This window comes from Amaranthus tricolor, chromosome 4, assembly GCF_026212465.1.
Source record: "Amaranthus tricolor cultivar Red isolate AtriRed21 chromosome 4, ASM2621246v1, whole genome shotgun sequence".
NCBI classification, from domain to species: Eukaryota; Viridiplantae; Streptophyta; class Magnoliopsida; order Caryophyllales; family Amaranthaceae; genus Amaranthus; species Amaranthus tricolor.
In genome coordinates, this window is record NC_080050.1 from 31,062,392 (window position 1) to 31,081,455 (window position 19,064).

Consider the following 19,064-nt stretch of genomic DNA (forward strand, 5'->3'; position numbering starts at 1 on the left):
CTTAGGGAAGAATGACATATATAGTCTATACAATCTGTAGACAGTTGTACTAGCAAACTGTGATGTGTTAGCTCAACTGTTATACTATCTGTCAGTAGCCATCTTTCATGTCGGCTCATATTTTATGTTGATTTTGAGATTTATAATTAATTTTGTCATTTAACCTCTTTAACGACCACTTTTATGGTATATTTTAGAGTTTTAATTATCAACTTAAGTTTTTAGCTGAACTAGTTTATTGACTTGATATCAGAAGCTAACATGATAAGAGGTCACAAGTTCAAATCTCAACGACTTTTCATTTAAAGTGGAATATTTAGTGTAATATGAAGAGCGTATGTGTTGCATTCACAGTTTCACCCTTCTAATCCAGAGGGCTTTCAAGTGAGGAAGCGTACTAGAGTATACAACGTATTCTGGAGTCTCAACCATCTACTTAAGCTTTTGATTTAGTTGATTTTTGACATTAACATCTTCCAGTTTCTGACATTGTTTATTGTAGTACGTTGTATTGAATTTACCATATTTTTGAAAAATGAGTATGAATTTATCCTTTCTCATTTATTTTCATCTACACATTAATTTTTTTCTGTTTTATTTAAAAATTTAATCTCTTATATTTTATCAACATATATTATATTTTTTTGTCTTGTTTTTTCCTAAACAACCTAATATTACACCAAAAAAAAATTTTTAATATGCAAATTAAATAATACAAAGGAGTGTAGTCCTCCCTCTTAATGAAACTTATACATTACATATTTTTATGTGAAACCGTTTGAAAAAAAAAATATTGCAATTTCAGTAAGACATATGTACTTATATGCAGAAGATTTTTATTAAAATTTTTTAAAATTATTTCAGACTTTTTAAAAATGGAGAGGAATTTATTTAATTTGATGCAAGAAGGTAGTTGAAGCTTGATTTTCAAATTAAGTTATTCCATTAATAGATTGAAATGAGTTGTAGTGTCAATATCAATCACCATGTGAAATGCTTTAATCTTTATTTGTGGCCCCTTTTTTTATGTTTTTAAATTTAAATTTTCAAAACAACCATTATTACAACTTTTTCCACCTTTATTGTTTTCCTATATTTAAACAGGGTGGTCCTAAAAAAAAATGTAAAATGCTAGAATAATAGCACATGCACATCCAAATACAAAATAATTATTAGATTATTTGTATTTTTTTTATACAGTTAATAGATTGATTTTCATTGTTAATGGTCAATTAGAAATAAATTTTTTTATTATAACAAAAAAATTAAGGTGCATACAATTCTTAAACTTCACCTAGATAAATTTACTTGATGACATTGGAATATTAAGGTCTTTTATCATTTTGCAATAATTGTTGTTTATTTTCAAATTATATTAGGTAATTTGATATCATTTTCCCGTTTAGACTTAAACGCTCGGATGATATAAAATTAAAATAAATGAATAAAGAAAATTTGTATGGACAACTATTAAAACTGATTTATTAGTTCATGTAGCCCATTTTGATCTTTTAAGATTAAATTTTACAGTTTTCCAACAATATATGGTAAACATACCCCTAATATGCTTTTAAAAATACTTCCGATGTTAATTTAAATTTGTTTCACTACACTTTAAAACAAGAGTAGCAAACGCAAGGGAATAAAGGAAGTAATTAATTAGTTTTGTTATATGTTTTGTGTATTTGTTCTTTGAATGTTTATATGCTTTTAGATTATTCTATGAGATAAGAGTAAGACAATAAAATTGCACAACTCAAGAATTAATCTCAAAGCTTGATTCAAATTGCATCATTGTCATCACTTAACCATTCAAAACCATGCCACAATATCCAAAACACCACAAATCCAAAACCGAAACCCTAAAATATTCCTTGATACGAATTGCTACTTAGAAGGTCCTGATATCTTTTATTGATGTGATAAAACCAAGCTAAACTCAAGAAACGGTTGCCTCAACAGCCAAGTAGAGGCCGAGGAAAAGAGAGTTGGGAAGACCGAAGAACTGGCCTTGTTGGTTATGAGGCCGCGACTTTGGTTGAGTTCTCCAGGTCACCCTCAAGCTGGCTGAGGTTTCCTTTCTCCTTGATGAGCTGAGCATGGTGATGCTTGCAATACAACCGCCCTTCATGTCCAATGTAGTTAGAAGGGCTTATCGTGCATCCTCCTTGACAGCACTTGAAGCAGCTCTTATGATAGGCACTCCCATTCACTGAAACCTACACAAATACATAAATAGCATTATGTTAATTAAGTTAATTAAGTGCTATGTTACTTGGACTCGGGTACCGATGTCCGATACTCAGTGTCGTTCCTGACAATTTTTGGGCTCTAGGCGAAAAATAAAAAAAAGGCCCTTAGTTATGCGCTTAACTGAGATCCTACTGCTGCAAGTTTGATCCGTGCTAGATGCTACTTATGCAAATACTAATTTAATTATAAGGATTAACTCAATTTGGGCCCCTTTGTAAACTGTGCCCTAGGCGGTTGCACCTCAAAACTATCCTCAGAAACGGCCCTGTAAATATTGGTACATGTTTAAGTGTCTGATACGTCTAAATATTTAACTTTACGCCTAAAATGAAGTGTCTAAGTGTCATACCATGTCCAAGCATCAAGGATTGGACACGAATACTTGAAGCAAAACGAAGAGTACGAGTAACATAGATTAAGCGTATGTTTCAATTTTCTTTCATTTACATTTCAATTCTCAATGGAGCCAAACATGGAGTATAATGTTTCAAAAATTGTGCAGAATCGAAAACAATCTCTTTATTATAAAAGGGTGATATCAATTATTTTATACATTTAACTAATCAAATTCCGCTTGAGTGAGAGCCATATATTGGTTTTAATGGCATCGTTGTTTTTCATTTTAATGCTCTTTAGTTGAACTTAACAACAAACATCCTTTTGTAGTTGTGATCATGTTTATTGCAATTAGCTAATCACAATCGCATATAAATTTTTGACTTTTTAATTGGTCAAACCAACAAAAGAAAGTGGTTGTGAATGATTTTAGTTTTAACTCACCTACAAACTAGTTTTTTATGTAAAACTAAAGCTACTATGATTAGATTTATAATTTTTATTTTTTTACCACAATAAACAACCAATAACTAACAATAAATAGTTGAAATTTACCAAATATTTTCATAATTGGTCTAAACAACTATCTTATGAGTTAGCAAATTAACTACTTTTCTAGCAGTTGTGGCTCAATGTGGCTCAATGAATAGAGCATTTGCATTTGGAGTAGAAGGTTTGGGGTTCGACCACTATCGGGCGCAGGTATCACATGGGGTTTCTTGAATGTAGGCTTCCCTCTTTAGTCCCTCCTTGAGGGTACTGGGTAGTATGTTCGCCTCTTTCAGGAAAAGAAAACCCTCTACCCGGACCCTGTCCTGTGCGGAATACTGAGATGGTTCTTTACCTTTACTTATTTTTCTAATAGTTCAAACCGGCCAACAGCTCGAAACAACAATTGTTTGTCAAACAGATTAACAAATACAGCAACAGGCTGCAATGAAGAGGAAATATGAACGAAAGCAATATAGGAGAATTACCCTTTCAGTTGGATAAGCAGTTTTGGAGCATCCCACACATTTATCTCTAGTTCCACCAAACATGGATGAGACTTTGCTTGGAGGTTTCTGTAATAAGTTAATCAGAATTTCTATTTATAGTAAAAGCTCGTTCTCAAAATTACTAAATTGAGCAATAATCATGGGTTTATATTATTATTACCTCACCATCAACGACAGGTCTTTCTGGTTTTGTCTTAGGTGTGCCTGAAGTTCAAATTTGGTACATTTATTAAACAAACTAAAAAGTGAAATAAATAATTTAAAAAGCTAGCATTTATTAACAATTACTCCTGACAGACTATCAGTTGATGAGACGACAGAAGTTTAAATTTGATACATTTATTAAATAAACTAAAAAATGAAGTAATTAATTAAAAAGGCTATTTATTAACGATCACTGTTTTAGAAGACTGTCTTTTTGTGAGATGATCATAAAACAAAGAGCTCATAGGCTAATAATTGTATTAGTTAGACTATTCAATCCATGTATGAAGAATGTCTCACGATCAGAAAGTCTCACACACGAATTTGTGATTTATTAATTGAATTACAAATAGAAAATGGGATTACCTTCAAAACTTTTGTCTAAACTTCCAGTTCTTTTGAAAAGCTGATCAAAATGTGGTCTGCAGTACAATACACCCTCAAAGGAATTGTAGTTACTAAGCTGCAAATCCATATTTCATTTATTAGTTAGACCTCAATGAAGGCTAAAGCCAAATATCACTTAAGTTAGATCTAAATGATTAATCCAAGAGTAATGTCGTTTTGGAAAAATGAACACAATCAAAAGCTTATATGATCGTAGCTCAATCGAATCTTGTACAAGTGTAGATCTAAGGGTTGGGTTAGATTCGAATCCATACTATTTTTATCGCATTACATTTTGATACTTTTGATATCATGGCCTAATGGGTCTGTTTGGCGAATCATCTTAACTTAACTTTTGGATTTTTCGTTGACTTTTGACTTTTCCGTTTTAAAACACGCAAAAGTTTTTGAAATAAGTAGAAAAGCTACTTTAAGTAGCTTTTCATTGATTTTTTCGGATTTAAAATAAAAAAATACAAATTATATCCAACTAATTCCAAAAAAGTGAATACTATAAGTCAAAAATTCAATTTAACTAACCAACAGTCAATTACTAAACACTTGTATGTTAAAAAGACTAACCAACTAAAATTTCAAATTTAAGAATATAGTCCTAAATAAAATATTTTAAATTAGACATTTAGACCATACCATTTAAGTCATGTACATCATATCCTTCAAATTAAAAATTTTTTAGATTAGACCCTACCATTTTAAGTTAAGTACATCAATGACAATACATCATACGGTATGATTCATACCATTTAAGTTATGATTCATACACTTTAAATTAACCCATTTTTAGATTTGTTCAGAGAAATTTAAATTATATACATCCGATCCTTTTAAACCGCTCAAAAACTCAAATAATAAAGAGTTAGAAAATAGAAGGAATACCTTAAGAGTGCCATTGCAATGGTGACAACGAAAACAAGCTTTATGGTAGACCTTATTATCAGCAGTAAGCTTATCAACAAGATAAACAGTCTTATCACAGGCCTTGCATTTTGGATTTGTGCTTGTAATTGTAGCCATTTTTTTTGTTATTGAATGAAATTATTCAATAACAAATGAAGGCTATTACAAAAAATTACAATTACAATTACAATCCTAAAAGGAAAAATGCAAGAACCTGCAGAATGATAAATTATGTTGTATTTTGTTGTTATTTATGTTGGGTAGAAAGATAAAGATAGAGATAGAGAAAGGGGGAAAGGGAGAGTATGGATGGAATGGAATGGTGGGTATGCAGGGGATTGCGGAAAATAAAAGCGGGATATGTGAGTTGGATTATTGGATGCCGGTAATCAATTTCTTTTTGTCTGTGTCCTTTTTTTTTAAGCATTCCTAAGCTAACCACCCTTATCATTTTGACATCCTGCCCCTTATAAAATTAATTGGTAATAGAAAAGGTGACCCGTTAAGCTTATATGTTAGTCGATCTTTCTAATTGTTTGAAGTAGGGTCATATATGAGTTATTTTTTCAATAGTGATTTCTTTTTTTTTTCCTTCTCTAAATTAAGATTTGATTAACGTAAATTGTTATTTGAGATGATTACGATAAAATGTTGCCTTACGATGAAATGCGTTTTATGGATGGATTGATAACATCTAATGCATATGATTAGGATATGAGTTCTTTGTTTGTGATTGGCTTATCGAAAGATGATCTCTCATAAAAATGTTTCTTTAATTAAAAAGGGTGGGTTTTGTCCAAATAAATTTGGACGATTTGGAAATAATATGGTGATTAAGGAATTTGATTTGGTGGTTAGAGTAGTAAGGTTATTTAGAATTAAAGTGATATTTCGAAGCGTAAAAATTGTGAGGTCATTTATAAAAATATAAATGACATGAGTTTATTGAAACGAATTAAAATAAAAAAAATATGATGGAATCACCTAACAAAGAGAATGGGTGTTTTTTAAATTAATTTTTGATTTAAAATTGTAATTTATGGTAATTTTATAAAAAGTTTAGTAGTATTGTATATACTTTTATAATGTGGCCGTTTTTTTATAATATGCTAGCATGTTTCGTGAATGATTTTTATATTGACTTTTTGGTTGACGTTTGATTTTTGGCTTTTTATGGTTGGTTGAATAGCCCAAAAAAATTTAGTTTTGGCTTTATAAGCTACTGAAAAACTGATTTTTAAACCAAAACACAAAAATTATAAACTCATTTGGTAAAATAAGATGGCTACTAAAAATCATTTTTTTTATTAATTTTTAATATATTTTTATCAAATAAAAACTACAATCAACGATTAATTTTTTTACCAAAATCTCTGTAAGAAAGAATTATCATCACTAAGCAGTTAGCATTATATTCCTACTATAATTCAAGTTAAACATTTCCAACTTTTACAATCTAACGTGCAAACTAGTCCTGAGTGACACCTTAACAAATACCAGTAATGATTATTAGTGATAAAGCAATTACTCCCTCTGTCATAAAAATTAATAATTTATTTATCTATTTTCAATAAATTTATTTAAATTTATTCATAGAATTCTTTCTTTTTCCTTAATGATATTTATACTTTTTACTACTCCTCTATTTCAATGATTTTATCTCATTTCATTTAAGCACGTTTGTCAAGATATATATTAAAGTCTTAATATTTTTAATGATGCATAACTAAAAATTATAAAAAATTAATATTGATAATCTTTGCGTTGAGACAAATCAAAGAAGATCCCACTTGACTATATTTTAACTCATAGATTAAAAATAAAATACAATTTAAGAGTGAACCGTGAATAGTGTCAAAAAACTAAATAGAATAAAGTCACCGAAAGGGATAGAGTATTATTTTTCATTTTTTCTTGTGCTTTTCCATTTATACGTAAGACTATTTAATTTCTTAATAAAAGGGAGTGTAGCACCCATCGCAGAAGATCATCGGTAACTATTCAAAGAAGATCCCACTTGACTATATTTTAACTTATAGATTATGAATAAAGTACAATTTAAGAGTGAACCATAAATAGTGTCAAAAAACTAAATAGGATAAAGTCACTGAAATGGATAGAGTATTATTCTTCATTTTTTCTTGTGCTTTTCCATTTATACGTGAGACTATTTAATTTCTTAATAAGAGAGAGTATAGCACCCATCGCGGAAGATTATCAGTAACTATTCTCTGGAGGTTATCAAGTTACCTATCTTAAAATTGCTCCTTATAAAACATATTTAACTGTTAAATTCATACCTCACTAAAATAAAATACAGTTTGTAAATATGAATAATCTATTAATTTTTGAAAAGCTCAACCTAGTTTATACTCGTAGTTTAGAGTGTACTCCTAGCAAAGTCATGAAGACAGTCCAAAAACACACATGGAATGTTGTGTACTATTTCTATCATCATCATATCACTCCTCAACTAATCCAAGTAATCCTTGATTGCCAATTTTCCACTTTAGCTATCATTATTCTTTGATTTTTTTTGACAAGTCCGATCTCATAGTCATCAAACAGTTATCCTCAGAGTCAAAATTCAAAAGAAAATGTAATAAAAATAATATAACGTAAAAGACAAAGAGAAATGCACAGAATTAAATAAACTCCTAAATAAAGAGAAATTAATTGTAACATTTTTCGCACAACATGTTATAATTAGTTGTAAGTATTTTAGAATAGAAATATTATAATTATATAAATTACTCCTAATTAATTTGAATTATGTTAAAAATAGAGCGTCTTAGAATTGGAGTTTAATTTTTGATCACATGGGATGTGGTAACATATAAAGTTATTTTATTTTACTTTGATTTTAATTTTCATGTGGAATTTTTTTAGGCTTTATAGATGAGGTTTTCAAATACTTATTTCGGAGATATGTTTTTTTTAGTTTATGCACATTATATTTATTATTACCATATTTTAATTAGGTAGAAATTAAACTTTGTTACAGAAAGGATAAAAGAAGTATTTAACCTAAAATTTTGTTAACATTCCATAGTAAAAATTGAGTTAGTTTTAAGTAAGATCAAATATATTTTGTTTATGAGGGGATTTAAATCAAAATAAAAAAGAAATTGAAGTAACTTTTTTTGAAAAAAAAAACATGTTTTTATTAATTTTTCATACAATGGACCGATTAGGGGTGTTCAATGGATTGAATAAGGGTCGGGCCGGGCTAGGCTTAAGTAAATATGAGCTTCATATGGGATGGGCTTTGAAAGTCGAGTCCGATTCGATCCGTTTTTATTACTTAAAATTATTATAATCCCCATTGGTTAATTCAAATTATAATTTATAATAATTAATTTGTATAAACGTTAATACTTAATAGTTCCTCTTGGTATTATCATTTATAATAATTAAATTACAATCAATTATGCTATTTAAAAGGGCTTAATAAGAGTCGGAAACGAGTCCTTTTATAGTCCGCTTTATTTTAATTATAGTAGAATTCATTTTTAATCCGACCCATTTTCATTTACAAAATCCTTCAAAAAACGAATCGATTGACTTAAAATACGGGCTTCCCTAGGCCCGGCATAATGCAGGTTGCTCCACGCCCAAAATACTCCTACGAACCCGTTAAACCAACTTGCAAAACGGGTTGTCCATCACAGCAAATCGGACTAACCCAGTGAAAACACTGCCCAATTCCCATCGATTATTGATTTTGGGTTTTCCAGACAAAGAAGGTTTGAGAAGAAGAACGACAATGGCGACTTTTCTGCAAAAAACTGGTCTCAGGTTAACTCATCTTCGCCGATCTGCAGTTCTTTCGACAAGGTCATTTTCTTCTGAAGCTGATTCATTGGTCGAAGTTCGTCCTGGTGAGATTGGCATAGTTTCTGGCATCCCCGATGAACATCTTAGCCGACGAGTATGTTTTTCTTCGCTATTCATCCTTCAATTAAACTTTTTTCTTTTCAAATTTGTAACTGATCAAACTTATGTAGAGATATTTGCCGTTTTTTTGAAGAAACTGTTCGTAGCTCGCCACTTTTGTTGGTAAAAGAAATAAATTGCGCATAGTGATAATTATAATTAAAGAAAAATAGTTTTAGAGTGTCAGAAGAATGTTTTAGGTTTTCATTTGTGGTTCTCAGATCGTTGTTCCTCATTATTTGATACTTATTGATGTTAAAATTTTTCTCATATTTTGAAAGAGGTTTCAGTTAGCTGTTAATGAATAGTTCATTCTTTTTGATTGTGGAGCTGAAGTTTTCGAGCTCTATTGTCGATTGAGAAAGTTTTTTGCCCTCTATATTTTGTAATACTTGCAGAAATGCTGTACTTTGTTTGGTATTTGTTAAATACTAAGCACACTAGGTTCTAAAGTTTCAATCTTTATCCCAAAAACACCCAAGACCAATGGTAGAGCTGTTCTATGCAATGAAACAAACAAGTTCAATAAACTAGCAATGAAAAGCAATAAGAAACAATGCAATAAATAAAAGACACAAGATTTACGAGGCCCACACAATGTGGGCTACGTCCTCGGTGGTGGTTAGCTTGCTTGTATTATGTGAAGAATCAATGGAGTTCTCAACAACTCATACAATAGAGTATTACACTTGGAGAACAAGAAAAGAAAAAGAGAAGGGTTTTGTATTTGGCTAGGGTTAGAATCCACTCAGGGATGTGTGTGGGGACTTCTATTTATATTAGAAGTCATGTACAAGTGCTGGGACAAAAGTCCATAATGATGCAATCCCGTATAACTTATCTCGCAAGAAAACAGGGGACACGGCTGAACCTCGCTCGACCGGTCGAGCAAAACAAAGGGGGTCGAGCGGCTGTCCAGAAAATTTCTGGATTGGTCGAGCCTTGTGGCTCGGGTCGAGCAACTTTGATGTTGGTCGAGCGGCTCATCAAATGCCTCCCTCATCATCATACACACACATACACACATCCACACACCATCAAACTCCATTGGTGCACTCAAAGTCACACCAAAACTCCAATAATTTGTTATCATGGAGAAACAGGTGCCTTTTTGGGGAGAGATTATTGATGATTAATAAGTTTGTTTGAGATAGGTTACCTGCAGGTTGTTGCAGATTTTAATGTGCTACTAACTGATCGATGTTTCTTTTATGGAAGATTCCATGGTCGTTGGTCACAAAGAGTAGCTTGCTTAGTTGGTTCTAGGGGATCTGAAGGATGTAACATTGCCTTTTCAATTACAAAAGAGTGTTTTTAGTTGACCCCTGGTTGTAAATACTGTTTTCTGTTTCTCATATTAGTTTCTCTTCTATGAAGGATATAATTACTGAGTACAACATATTGATGAAATTTGTGTTTAGTGTAGTGGTAGTGACTAGAGAGGTAGGGTTCTTTTACTTGCTTAGATATTTGCTTTAATGACTCAAATGAGAGGTTACAGGTTTTATAGGTGTGTTCAGAGCTTCATGTTATCTGATTTACTCCTCTGACTGTAGCTGTTGGTTTTTTGTTGTCGTTTCTTGTTGTTGAACTGAATTTTCTCCGCGCTTGGAATTCCAAGCTCAAGTATAAAATCACTTGCAATAATGCTGGTGAGTGGTGATGTATCATGACTTCATCACCAGTGATGGTGCAACTTAACTAAAGTTGCTTATTGCAAGTCGCCATTTTTAATTGCCCAACTGCTTGCTTCTCCTAGCATAAGTTAGAAAGAAAAGGCATTTCTTTATGGTTTGTCATTGTTGGCCCGCTGTTGGCAAAACCAAAATTGATATACAATATTTAATCTTTAATTGTGTTCGAATTTAATAAATGACTTTTGTTGTTCTTTTCCGGTAAGATTTCTAGCATCTGCTTTTCATCTACTATTCTAATATTTCTAAAATGTAGTTCAATACTTAACAATAGACTTGGTTGTCTTTCTTTGTGTTTAAATGATAGATCTGACTAGCAAGTGTTCTCACCTTTTGACATGTTTGAAGACCTTTTCTTGAATACGCACAAAGGTGACCTTTATTTGCCATGTTGCCTAAGTCTTTCATGTATTAGAGAATGATATTAACTTGGTTTATATGTCATATGGAATTTTGCATGCAAAATAGTTCGTAAGTCACAACAAATTTTGATTGGGAAGCTACATGTAATAGAGATGTTTTGTGCCTTACAAGGTGAACTGTGAACATGATGAAACCATATTTTATGTATTTGTAAGTGGCGTTTTTCTTCTCATGTGGGAGCTTTTTGTAAGCACAAATAATTTCTACGTTTATGGACTTCTTTCTTAATTCTGTTCTATATATGTGCCAAAGATTTCTAGTTATGTGTTTTTGGCTTATTCCAGATTATAGAAAAATGGCTAATTGAAGCATGCTCGTTTCTTATTAATGTAAAATTTAGATGGTGTGTATTTTTTACAATTAAGGGTTTATCGAAAACAATCTTTGTTATTATGAGTGTAAAGTTGCTTACATTTGATTCTGTAAGCCCGTCTAGCCGGGCGTCCTCTAGTGGAATCTGGAGATGCCATGTTTTCTGTGTGTATTTACTTGTTTTCATATTCAAATGTGAATACTTCTTCTTGTGAGTTTTTTTAGGTGTTTCTTACTGATTGTTTATTATGACTGCAGGTTGTCATATACTCCCCTGCTCGGAGCGCAACACAGCAAGGTGCTGGAAAAGTTGGAAAGTGGAAAATCAACTTCCTTTCCACTCAAAAGTAGGTCATTTGATTTTATCTTATTCTTGGCTATATGTTGTTCAAAATTATGTGTTGCGTTCCAATCTGTTTAGTTCTGATCATTCGGGAAGGGTGGGATTTGATGAATGATGGTTAAGTGTAGTGAGTTTTTTTGATATGGGCAAGGACAATTAGATGATGAAATGAGGTTGTGGGTTGACATACAGATCAGAACCATGGAAATGAGGAAAACTATCTCTGCGGCAAATCATTTTCACTGACAGTTAGATGATGAAAATGAGTTTGTGGGTGAATGACATACAGATTGGATTTCCACTAGAAAGGATGGTTTAGAGAATAATTAGTGAGTCAAACAGTGCAAATTTGTTTCCATTTATTAAATATGCTACTAAGTCTAGGTAGCCAAAGAGCTAAACGTGCCCATAATTCTCCCAAAATATATTTTCTTTGTTTAAGAATGGATTTCCAAGAAACAAATTCATATTTGTAGGAGCTAGGCTTAAACATAGCCTAAATTTGACAATGTCTTTGTTGCAATGTTTTTTTTTGCTAGATGGGAGAATCCTTTAATGGGATGGACGTCCACTGGAGACCCATATGCCAATGTTGGTGAGTCAGCACTGACTTTCGATAGTGAAGAAGCTGCAAAAGCCTTTGCTGAGAGACATGGATGGCAATATGAGGTATGTTTCATCCATCAACATTTGTATATCTGTCTATATTGATCCATTTCCAGTCCTTATTTCCAAATTGAAAGCAAATTGTTCTCCTTTCAATTGTTTGCTAATCCTCTTTTATTCTGTTGAGCCGCAATATATAGATTTTTTTGTTCGCTTTGTCAAGAAAAACACAATTACCTAGTGAGAACCCATATTTTGATGCTTCTTTGCCAGCTACTATTTAAATTCAGTCAATGTCACAAATGCCAATTTTTTAATTGACTTGTTTCAGATTCCATGGGTCGATGTTCTTTTTAGGAAGAGAATTTAAAACTTTCTTTTCTTATTTGCTTATTTTCGATGGGTCCTTCTTGCAACATATATCATACTACTTTGTATTGTTGGTATTTGTTGCCAGTCGTACTTTCTCCCCCTTTCTATCTCATTGTCAATCTAATTGCACTTCGCCACTTCCATTAGACATTTTGTCTTGCTTGAAGTTATCTATATCATTTTCTTTGTTGGCTTTTTTATTGAGCTAAAGTAGTTGAAGTTGTCTTATGTCTTTCCACTTAACTATGTGCTGTGTTTCATACATTCTATTTCATATTGAGATCTATACTCACTGTGGCAAGAAAGTCATTTATTAAATCAGGATTAATCCTTGAACATTGTCAGTTTATCATCTTGTCTTTATGTTATAATTTAGTTGTTTACATAAAGGGCCAGTATTAGAATATTGGAATCTTTCACTCCCAAAATTCTAACATAACCTTTTGGGCTCTGCTTGGATTGCTGAATACGACGTAGATCAAGTCAGCGTAACTACCACACTTGTGGAACTTTTCTTAGTAGTTTTCTAACCCTCAAGATGTTATCTTCCTTTTCTTTAATGATAAAACTTTCAGAGGTTACAATATGAATTTCTTAGAAAAATCTAGTAACAAATAGTATATTTTACATTTAGCCATCGAATATCATAGGAGACCATGAGATATCCCTTGAACCGGCATACAACGTGGTTTTTATGCACCGTTACAATGTGGCTAGTACAGATTTAGTAGTTTTAAAAACCCTTACAACTCGGCCGATACGATACGCTAAAACCTTGTTCTGACTCTGATTCTTAGTATAGTCCAACTAAGCAGTTTTGGTTGCAACTGTGATAACGGTCACTGTGATATAAATAATGTAATGATGAGGTTGATGTGGTTGTCATGCCACCAAATATCATAAGAGACCATGATGTATCCCTTGAACTTTGTACACCTTTTTAATGTGGCTGGTGTAAATTCGGTAGATTTAACTCCTTTACAAATCTGCCAATACTATATGATGCAACCTTGTTTTGACACTATAATTCTTAGTATCTAGCTCGTGGCTAATTGGTTTTGAATAGCATGAAGATAAATCTTGCATTCTTATGGATCGATGTTTGGATATCTTAATTAGTATTTGTATCCAAGACCCATCTAGTCTTTGACTCTATGTGGAAAATTTACCATTCTCATGTTGGTGATACTTAATAAATGGAGTTGACCTATGTGTTCACTAGCTGGAGCTCTTACTGGTTACTTGAGCTTCCTGTTGTAATGCCTGGCTATTTACTTTCCTTCTGTATTTATGGATTTTGATTTCAAGAAGGATCTTCATCCAAGGTTACATCCTAAACAGAAATTGAATGGATCATTTTCTAATTTTATATATTGTTAGTTTTATAGACAGTTTGTCAGGTTGTTTAATGTGTAGTATAAAATTGAATGGATCATTTTTAAATTTTAATATTCTCCTCCTTCTTTCGCTAGCCTCCTTTTCATTTCTCTCTTTATCTCTGCTTGCCGTTGTGTAACTCTGGGTGATACGTCTATGCAGGTAAAGAAGCGTCACACTCCACTTCTCAAGGTGAGATTTCTTTCTTCAATTGCATTATTAATTTTGAGGAACTGCTCTCTTTCTAAAGCTTGTTTTTGTTGAATTCGGATCGTCTACACTAAGTTATGTAATTAGTGAGAATTATACACACAATAAGGAATTAAACTGAAATGGAAAACAAAATATTCCACTTAAATATCAGATTCTGAATACGTGGTGTAGGGGATGTTACATCCATACTCGTTTGGCATCTGATGTTGGTCAATTTTTTCCTTTGTTTGGATGAGAAATGGTTAATGGAAATAATTAAAGCTAGAGGATGAGGAAATATACTAGTACAATTCTATGGCTATATTCTTTTTATCTAATCTGATCGTATTAAGATTCGGTTTGATCTAATCTAATTTGAATGTTTTGTGAAATTATCATATATGTAAAGAGTGTATGGATCAAGGTTTGATCTGATCTTGTATGATCCAAATGTTCCTGATCTGGTTTGAATGAATAATGTGTTGTTTTCTTGTTATTTCCTGATGTGGACTTTATATATACTTTATTTCAATAAAAAAATAATTCATCACAATGTTTTATCGGTTATCACTTACAATGTAAGGTTGCACACATCCGACCCCCTAAAACTTCTACTTAGGAGGGACCAGTTAATGACATTAAGTTAATTGAATGTTGTTGGTGTTGAAATACTTAAAGGTTATTGCGTATTGACACATGCTTGTGTTGTGCACCCATGATGCAGCCGAAGGCATACGCAGATAATTTCAAGTGGAAGGGTCCTCCCAAGGAGGCAAACACTGCTTAATCCATTGCTTTTCAACTTTTGAGGATGTAAAACTCCATTATAAGCTCTATTTCCTTGCTTGTTTAGCTGTACATTTTTCTTTTGTCCGATAATAATCCAAATGCGCTCATTGTTATGTGCTTGCGTGCTGCAGCAAAACAACATCGGCCTTTCTCTAGTTTTGTTCCTTTAAACTTCTTAGATTCTTCGAGAGCTTTTTCTTGTACCGTATATCTTATTTCTTATTTTATAAAACATCTGTTTAACTCGTGTTTTTTACGACTGTTGGGTTCGAGATTATATGCTTCGTTTCCTCGGTTCTTTATTTTCGCCCGACATTGTTTCTATTGCGCCCATTGGTATGTGCTGCTGCAGAACAAGGCGACTTCTCTAAAGTTCTGGTCATTTATAAGCCTTTTAGTATTTCAGAGATTCTTATTGCACCGATCTATATTAATTCGAAGTTTCGAGTTCTTTGACAGTCTTGACATATCGATCAATACATACTATGCAACAAAAAATAGTATACTCTCTTCAGTCTTTAAATTTAATATACTATATATAGAAATACTTACTTGAAATTGCCTTAAATAGCAAATGTAAAGGGAAGAAATAAATTAATTAAGAATTTTGAAAGTGATTCACTTGTAAAAACTGAAATTTAAAAGGAAAAAAAAAATGCTAATTTTGTTTTGTTAGATATTTAGAGTTTTCATAATACTTTTCCAAGGAGATTATTGATGTTTATTTACTATCGTTTTCTTAATGTATTTTTGATAATAAAATTGAACTTCCTTTGTAATGATTGTGTTCAGGACTTATGGCATTCAAGATGAATAATTTTTAAAACAGGCCTTAAAAAACAAGACTTAATACAATTATATCAATTAAATTATGGACAAAAATACTTCTTCAATGTCCAATACCGTAAAAACACAAATTATTATGAGAGACGGTCTGTCTAAAAGACATATTAGATATATAAATTAAATAGACCAATTAATGTAAATTAAAGAGAAAATATAAATGTTACATTTTTATTTTGAGGTCGTCTCCTTAAAAGATGGTCTTTCATAAGAGTAGCTGTTGTAAAAAAAAAAGCAACAACAGTTGAAGAAAGACCGGATAAAATAACCAATCCCCCATTTTTATGTGGATTATTATTATCTTTTTTTATAATAGATGACAATTGTCCATTTATACTTTAACTACTCATTGTGTGAGAGACCATGAAACAACTTCAAAATAGAAAAGTTTATCCACAAAGAAAAATGAAACAGGGAAAGAAATTCATACCATGCTTTTTTCCATTGTAAAACATTTTAAGACATATTTCTTACTACATCTTTATATTTTATCAACATATTCCTTTTAATTTTATTCATATATCTACATATGCAATATTGTCCCATATAAGATCCTCTACTTAAGATCTCCAAACAAAGCAAATACTTCTAAGAAAAAAAAAGCAACAATATTATCTTTTTTTTTTTTCAAAAAATTAAAATTAATAAGAGTACCTATTTATGCTAAGTGGTGCCATTATGGTTAAAAACAAAAGCCCCACATTACATTAAAAACAAGTGATGAAGACCAAAAAAACACCACTAATTATATCAAGTTTAGTACTTTTACCTTCTTAACTATATATAATCCCATTAATACTACTACTACTACTAAAGATTATAGAACTTACATTTACCCTACATGCATCATTCACCCATCCATGTACCCAAAACCCAACCGACCCGACCAATCATCGACCATCATTTTCTTACACCGACCAATTATCGTCGACCATGACCAATTATAAACTACCATATTCATCCGTAATCGGTCAGATTTATATCTAGACCACTACTAATATCAACCAGTTATCGACCACCTAGATTGTTGGTCGGGGTTTTTTTGATTGATTTTTGACTTCTAAATTTTAGAACCAGATGGTGAGATTTCTCTAGTATGAAACCTCCATGAAAAAAGATAATCTTTAGACAAACAAGCTAATTTCATCACCTCACTAAATGCATTCACAGAATTCTTCTTCCCATCACTCTCCCACTCTATCCTTACCCAACACGAAAACCCGTTACTCGAAACGGGTAATCCAGATTCTAACCCATTAAGCATAACCTCCCCACTAATCCTTCCTCCACTTGAAAACATGGAGTCCAACCATGAGCATTCGGGTTGCCCGATTAGCTCCTTATAAGCTGAATTCACCATCCTAACTTTATTTTTTCTATCGGATATGACTGCTGGTAATGCCTCAGCTTCTGCAGCAATCTCAACTTCTTGGGGCGATTTTATCAGAATCTGGGCCTCAGGATCTTCACTGAATTTCCCTACAATACATATACTGGACCCGACGGGTCTAACGGGTCTTGGTGATATCACGCCCGTTTTACTCGGTCCATGCAATGATACCTGTTCATAGAATAAATAAAATCATGTAAATAACGGATTAAAATTAAAATTTTGTATGAACTTGTTCATACTGTCGCTTAAAATTATATCGAGTTATTTAATGTAGTTCCATATACTTTTATATTTAAAAAACGTACATAATCTCAAGTCTCAACACAGTAGAGGGTAAATTAGTAAAATGAAAAAAAATAACTACACAAATTCTTAATTAAGAAGAGTCTTATGTTAGAAATTATTTTTATTATCTTTATTGAACTAAGCCATAAGTATTTAATGGTTTAAAATCATTTAAAATTTTAAAATGATTAATTGAAAAAAATAAGCTATTATAAACTCATCTTACAGTGAAAGAAAAAACGCCATAATAACTATGTTATTTTATTAGAAAGTATGGGTTAGTAGAGCTATGAGTGAAAAATGGTGCATAATAAAATTATTGTGATCTATATTAAACTTTGCTATTAATTCTTCAGACCGTTTTATTATGAAAAGACAAATTCATATAATTAGACCATTTCTCTAATTAATCATTCTAAAATTATAATTGATCACTCTTTAACACACTAAATATACATATACATGGTGTAGCTAACGAAGATGATATTAACACAAAACCGTTATATAAGAATTTGAGTTACTTCTTTATTTAAAGATTTGACATCAATGAGAATAGCACATGATATATACCTGTAATTGCAAAACCAAGTCTTTCTCTTCCAAAGTTGTTGCGGCGGATTCAAAATCCGCGGCAACAATATTCAAATCAATAGGCTTAGTATTTGATAAAAGAGGGAGTTCAACCACATTACAAGTACTCTTACTATTAGTATGTACTTGTTGATAATCAGAGTAAACATTAACCCCAAATGGTTGTATAGAAAGGTTTGTTGTAGGTAATTGAGAAGAAGAACAGAACCCCATAAAAGAAGAAGGATTATTAGAAGTATTAGCCACCACATGATGTTGTTGTTGATGATGATCATGATGATCATTTGATTGTTGTTTTTTAAGCAAGGTGGTGGTGGGCCCACAAGAAGCTGCCATGGCTGAGGTGCGCCCACGCTTTCGAGTTCGAGTGGGTCGAGCCTGAAGATGAGACCAAATGTTAATCAAATAAGGGGATTGACGGAACTTTTCAGGTACTAAAGATGTATCAAAGGTTCCATTAATGGAAGAAGTAGGATTAGTAGTAGTGGAATTGGGTGTAGGAAGTTCGGGTTTAGGGGCAATGGGTCTATACCTTGACATAATCTCATCTTTTTTAGATGGGTATGGTAAGTTTAAAGCTTGAATCATGTTTAAGTATGTTAGTTTTGTGTTATTGATTGTTGGGGATGATAAGGAATGGAGAATGGTGCAATGGGAGAGGATGAAATGAGTTGGGTTGGTGGGAAGTTTGGTAAGGGAAGGGGGGGAATAGGGTGGAGGGAATAGGATTGTATTTAAGGAGAAATTCTAAGACAAAATGCTTAGATCAAGGAAGATAATGTGTCATTGGCTTATGGTCATGGTCATTATTA

The 19,064-nt window shown here is 32.0% G+C and overlaps 3 protein-coding genes across 3 annotated transcripts; 1 reads left to right on the forward strand and 2 right to left on the reverse strand.

Moving 5' to 3' along the window:
- Positions 1–1,759: 1,759 nt before the first annotated feature.
- LOC130810554 (LIM domain-containing protein WLIM1-like) lies at positions 1,760–5,530 on the reverse strand. Its single transcript, XM_057676659.1, has 5 exons — positions 5,076–5,530; positions 4,158–4,254; positions 3,748–3,791; positions 3,567–3,653; positions 1,760–2,219 (listed from the first exon to the last, which is right to left on the reverse strand). Exons 1-5 carry the CDS (start codon positions 5,211–5,213, stop codon positions 2,019–2,021), a joined length of 567 nt encoding a protein of 188 aa, XP_057532642.1. The 5' UTR covers positions 5,214–5,530; the 3' UTR covers positions 1,760–2,018.
- A 3,132-nt stretch (positions 5,531–8,662) lies between these two features.
- Positions 8,663–15,396, forward strand: LOC130810555 (NADH dehydrogenase [ubiquinone] iron-sulfur protein 4, mitochondrial). The gene is made up of 5 exons (XM_057676660.1): positions 8,663–9,027; positions 11,720–11,808; positions 12,344–12,473; positions 14,322–14,351; positions 15,076–15,396. Exons 1-5 carry the CDS (start codon positions 8,863–8,865, stop codon positions 15,136–15,138), a joined length of 477 nt encoding a protein of 158 aa, XP_057532643.1. The 5' UTR covers positions 8,663–8,862; the 3' UTR covers positions 15,139–15,396.
- Positions 15,397–16,391: 995 nt separating this feature from the next.
- On the reverse strand, positions 16,392–19,009 carry LOC130810556 (uncharacterized). Its single transcript, XM_057676661.1, has 2 exons — positions 18,232–19,009; positions 16,392–17,544 (listed from the first exon to the last, which is right to left on the reverse strand). The coding sequence occupies exons 1-2, from the start codon at positions 18,838–18,840 to the stop codon at positions 17,044–17,046; spliced, it is 1,110 nt and encodes a 369-aa protein (XP_057532644.1). The 5' UTR covers positions 18,841–19,009; the 3' UTR covers positions 16,392–17,043.
- Positions 19,010–19,064: the final 55 nt, after the last annotated feature.

What these genes read in the sequence shown, in the direction of transcription:
- LOC130810556 (XM_057676661.1), bottom strand. Translation starts at nt 18,840, where the DNA reads ATGATTCAAGCTTTAAACTTACCATACCCATCTAAAAAAGATGAGATT. An exon ending in ACTTGGTTTTGCAATTACAG is followed by an intron (nt 17,545 to 18,231) that starts GTATATATCATG and finishes TTCTATGAACAG; the next exon opens with GTATCATTGCATGGACCGAG.
- LOC130810555 (XM_057676660.1), top strand. Translation starts at nt 8,863, where the DNA reads ATGGCGACTTTTCTGCAAAAAACTGGTCTCAGGTTAACTCATCTTCGC. An exon ending in ATGAACATCTTAGCCGACGA is followed by an intron (nt 9,028 to 11,719) that starts GTATGTTTTTCT and finishes TTATGACTGCAG; the next exon opens with GTTGTCATATACTCCCCTGC. An exon ending in GACATGGATGGCAATATGAG is followed by an intron (nt 12,474 to 14,321) that starts GTATGTTTCATC and finishes ACGTCTATGCAG; the next exon opens with GTAAAGAAGCGTCACACTCC.
- LOC130810554 (XM_057676659.1), bottom strand. Translation starts at nt 5,213, where the DNA reads ATGGCTACAATTACAAGCACAAATCCAAAATGCAAGGCCTGTGATAAG. An exon ending in TTTAGACAAAAGTTTTGAAG is followed by an intron (nt 3,792 to 4,157) that starts GTAATCCCATTT and finishes TTTGAACTTCAG; the next exon opens with GCACACCTAAGACAAAACCA. An exon ending in CTGCTTATCCAACTGAAAGG is followed by an intron (nt 2,220 to 3,566) that starts GTAATTCTCCTA and finishes GTATTTGTGTAG; the next exon opens with GTTTCAGTGAATGGGAGTGC.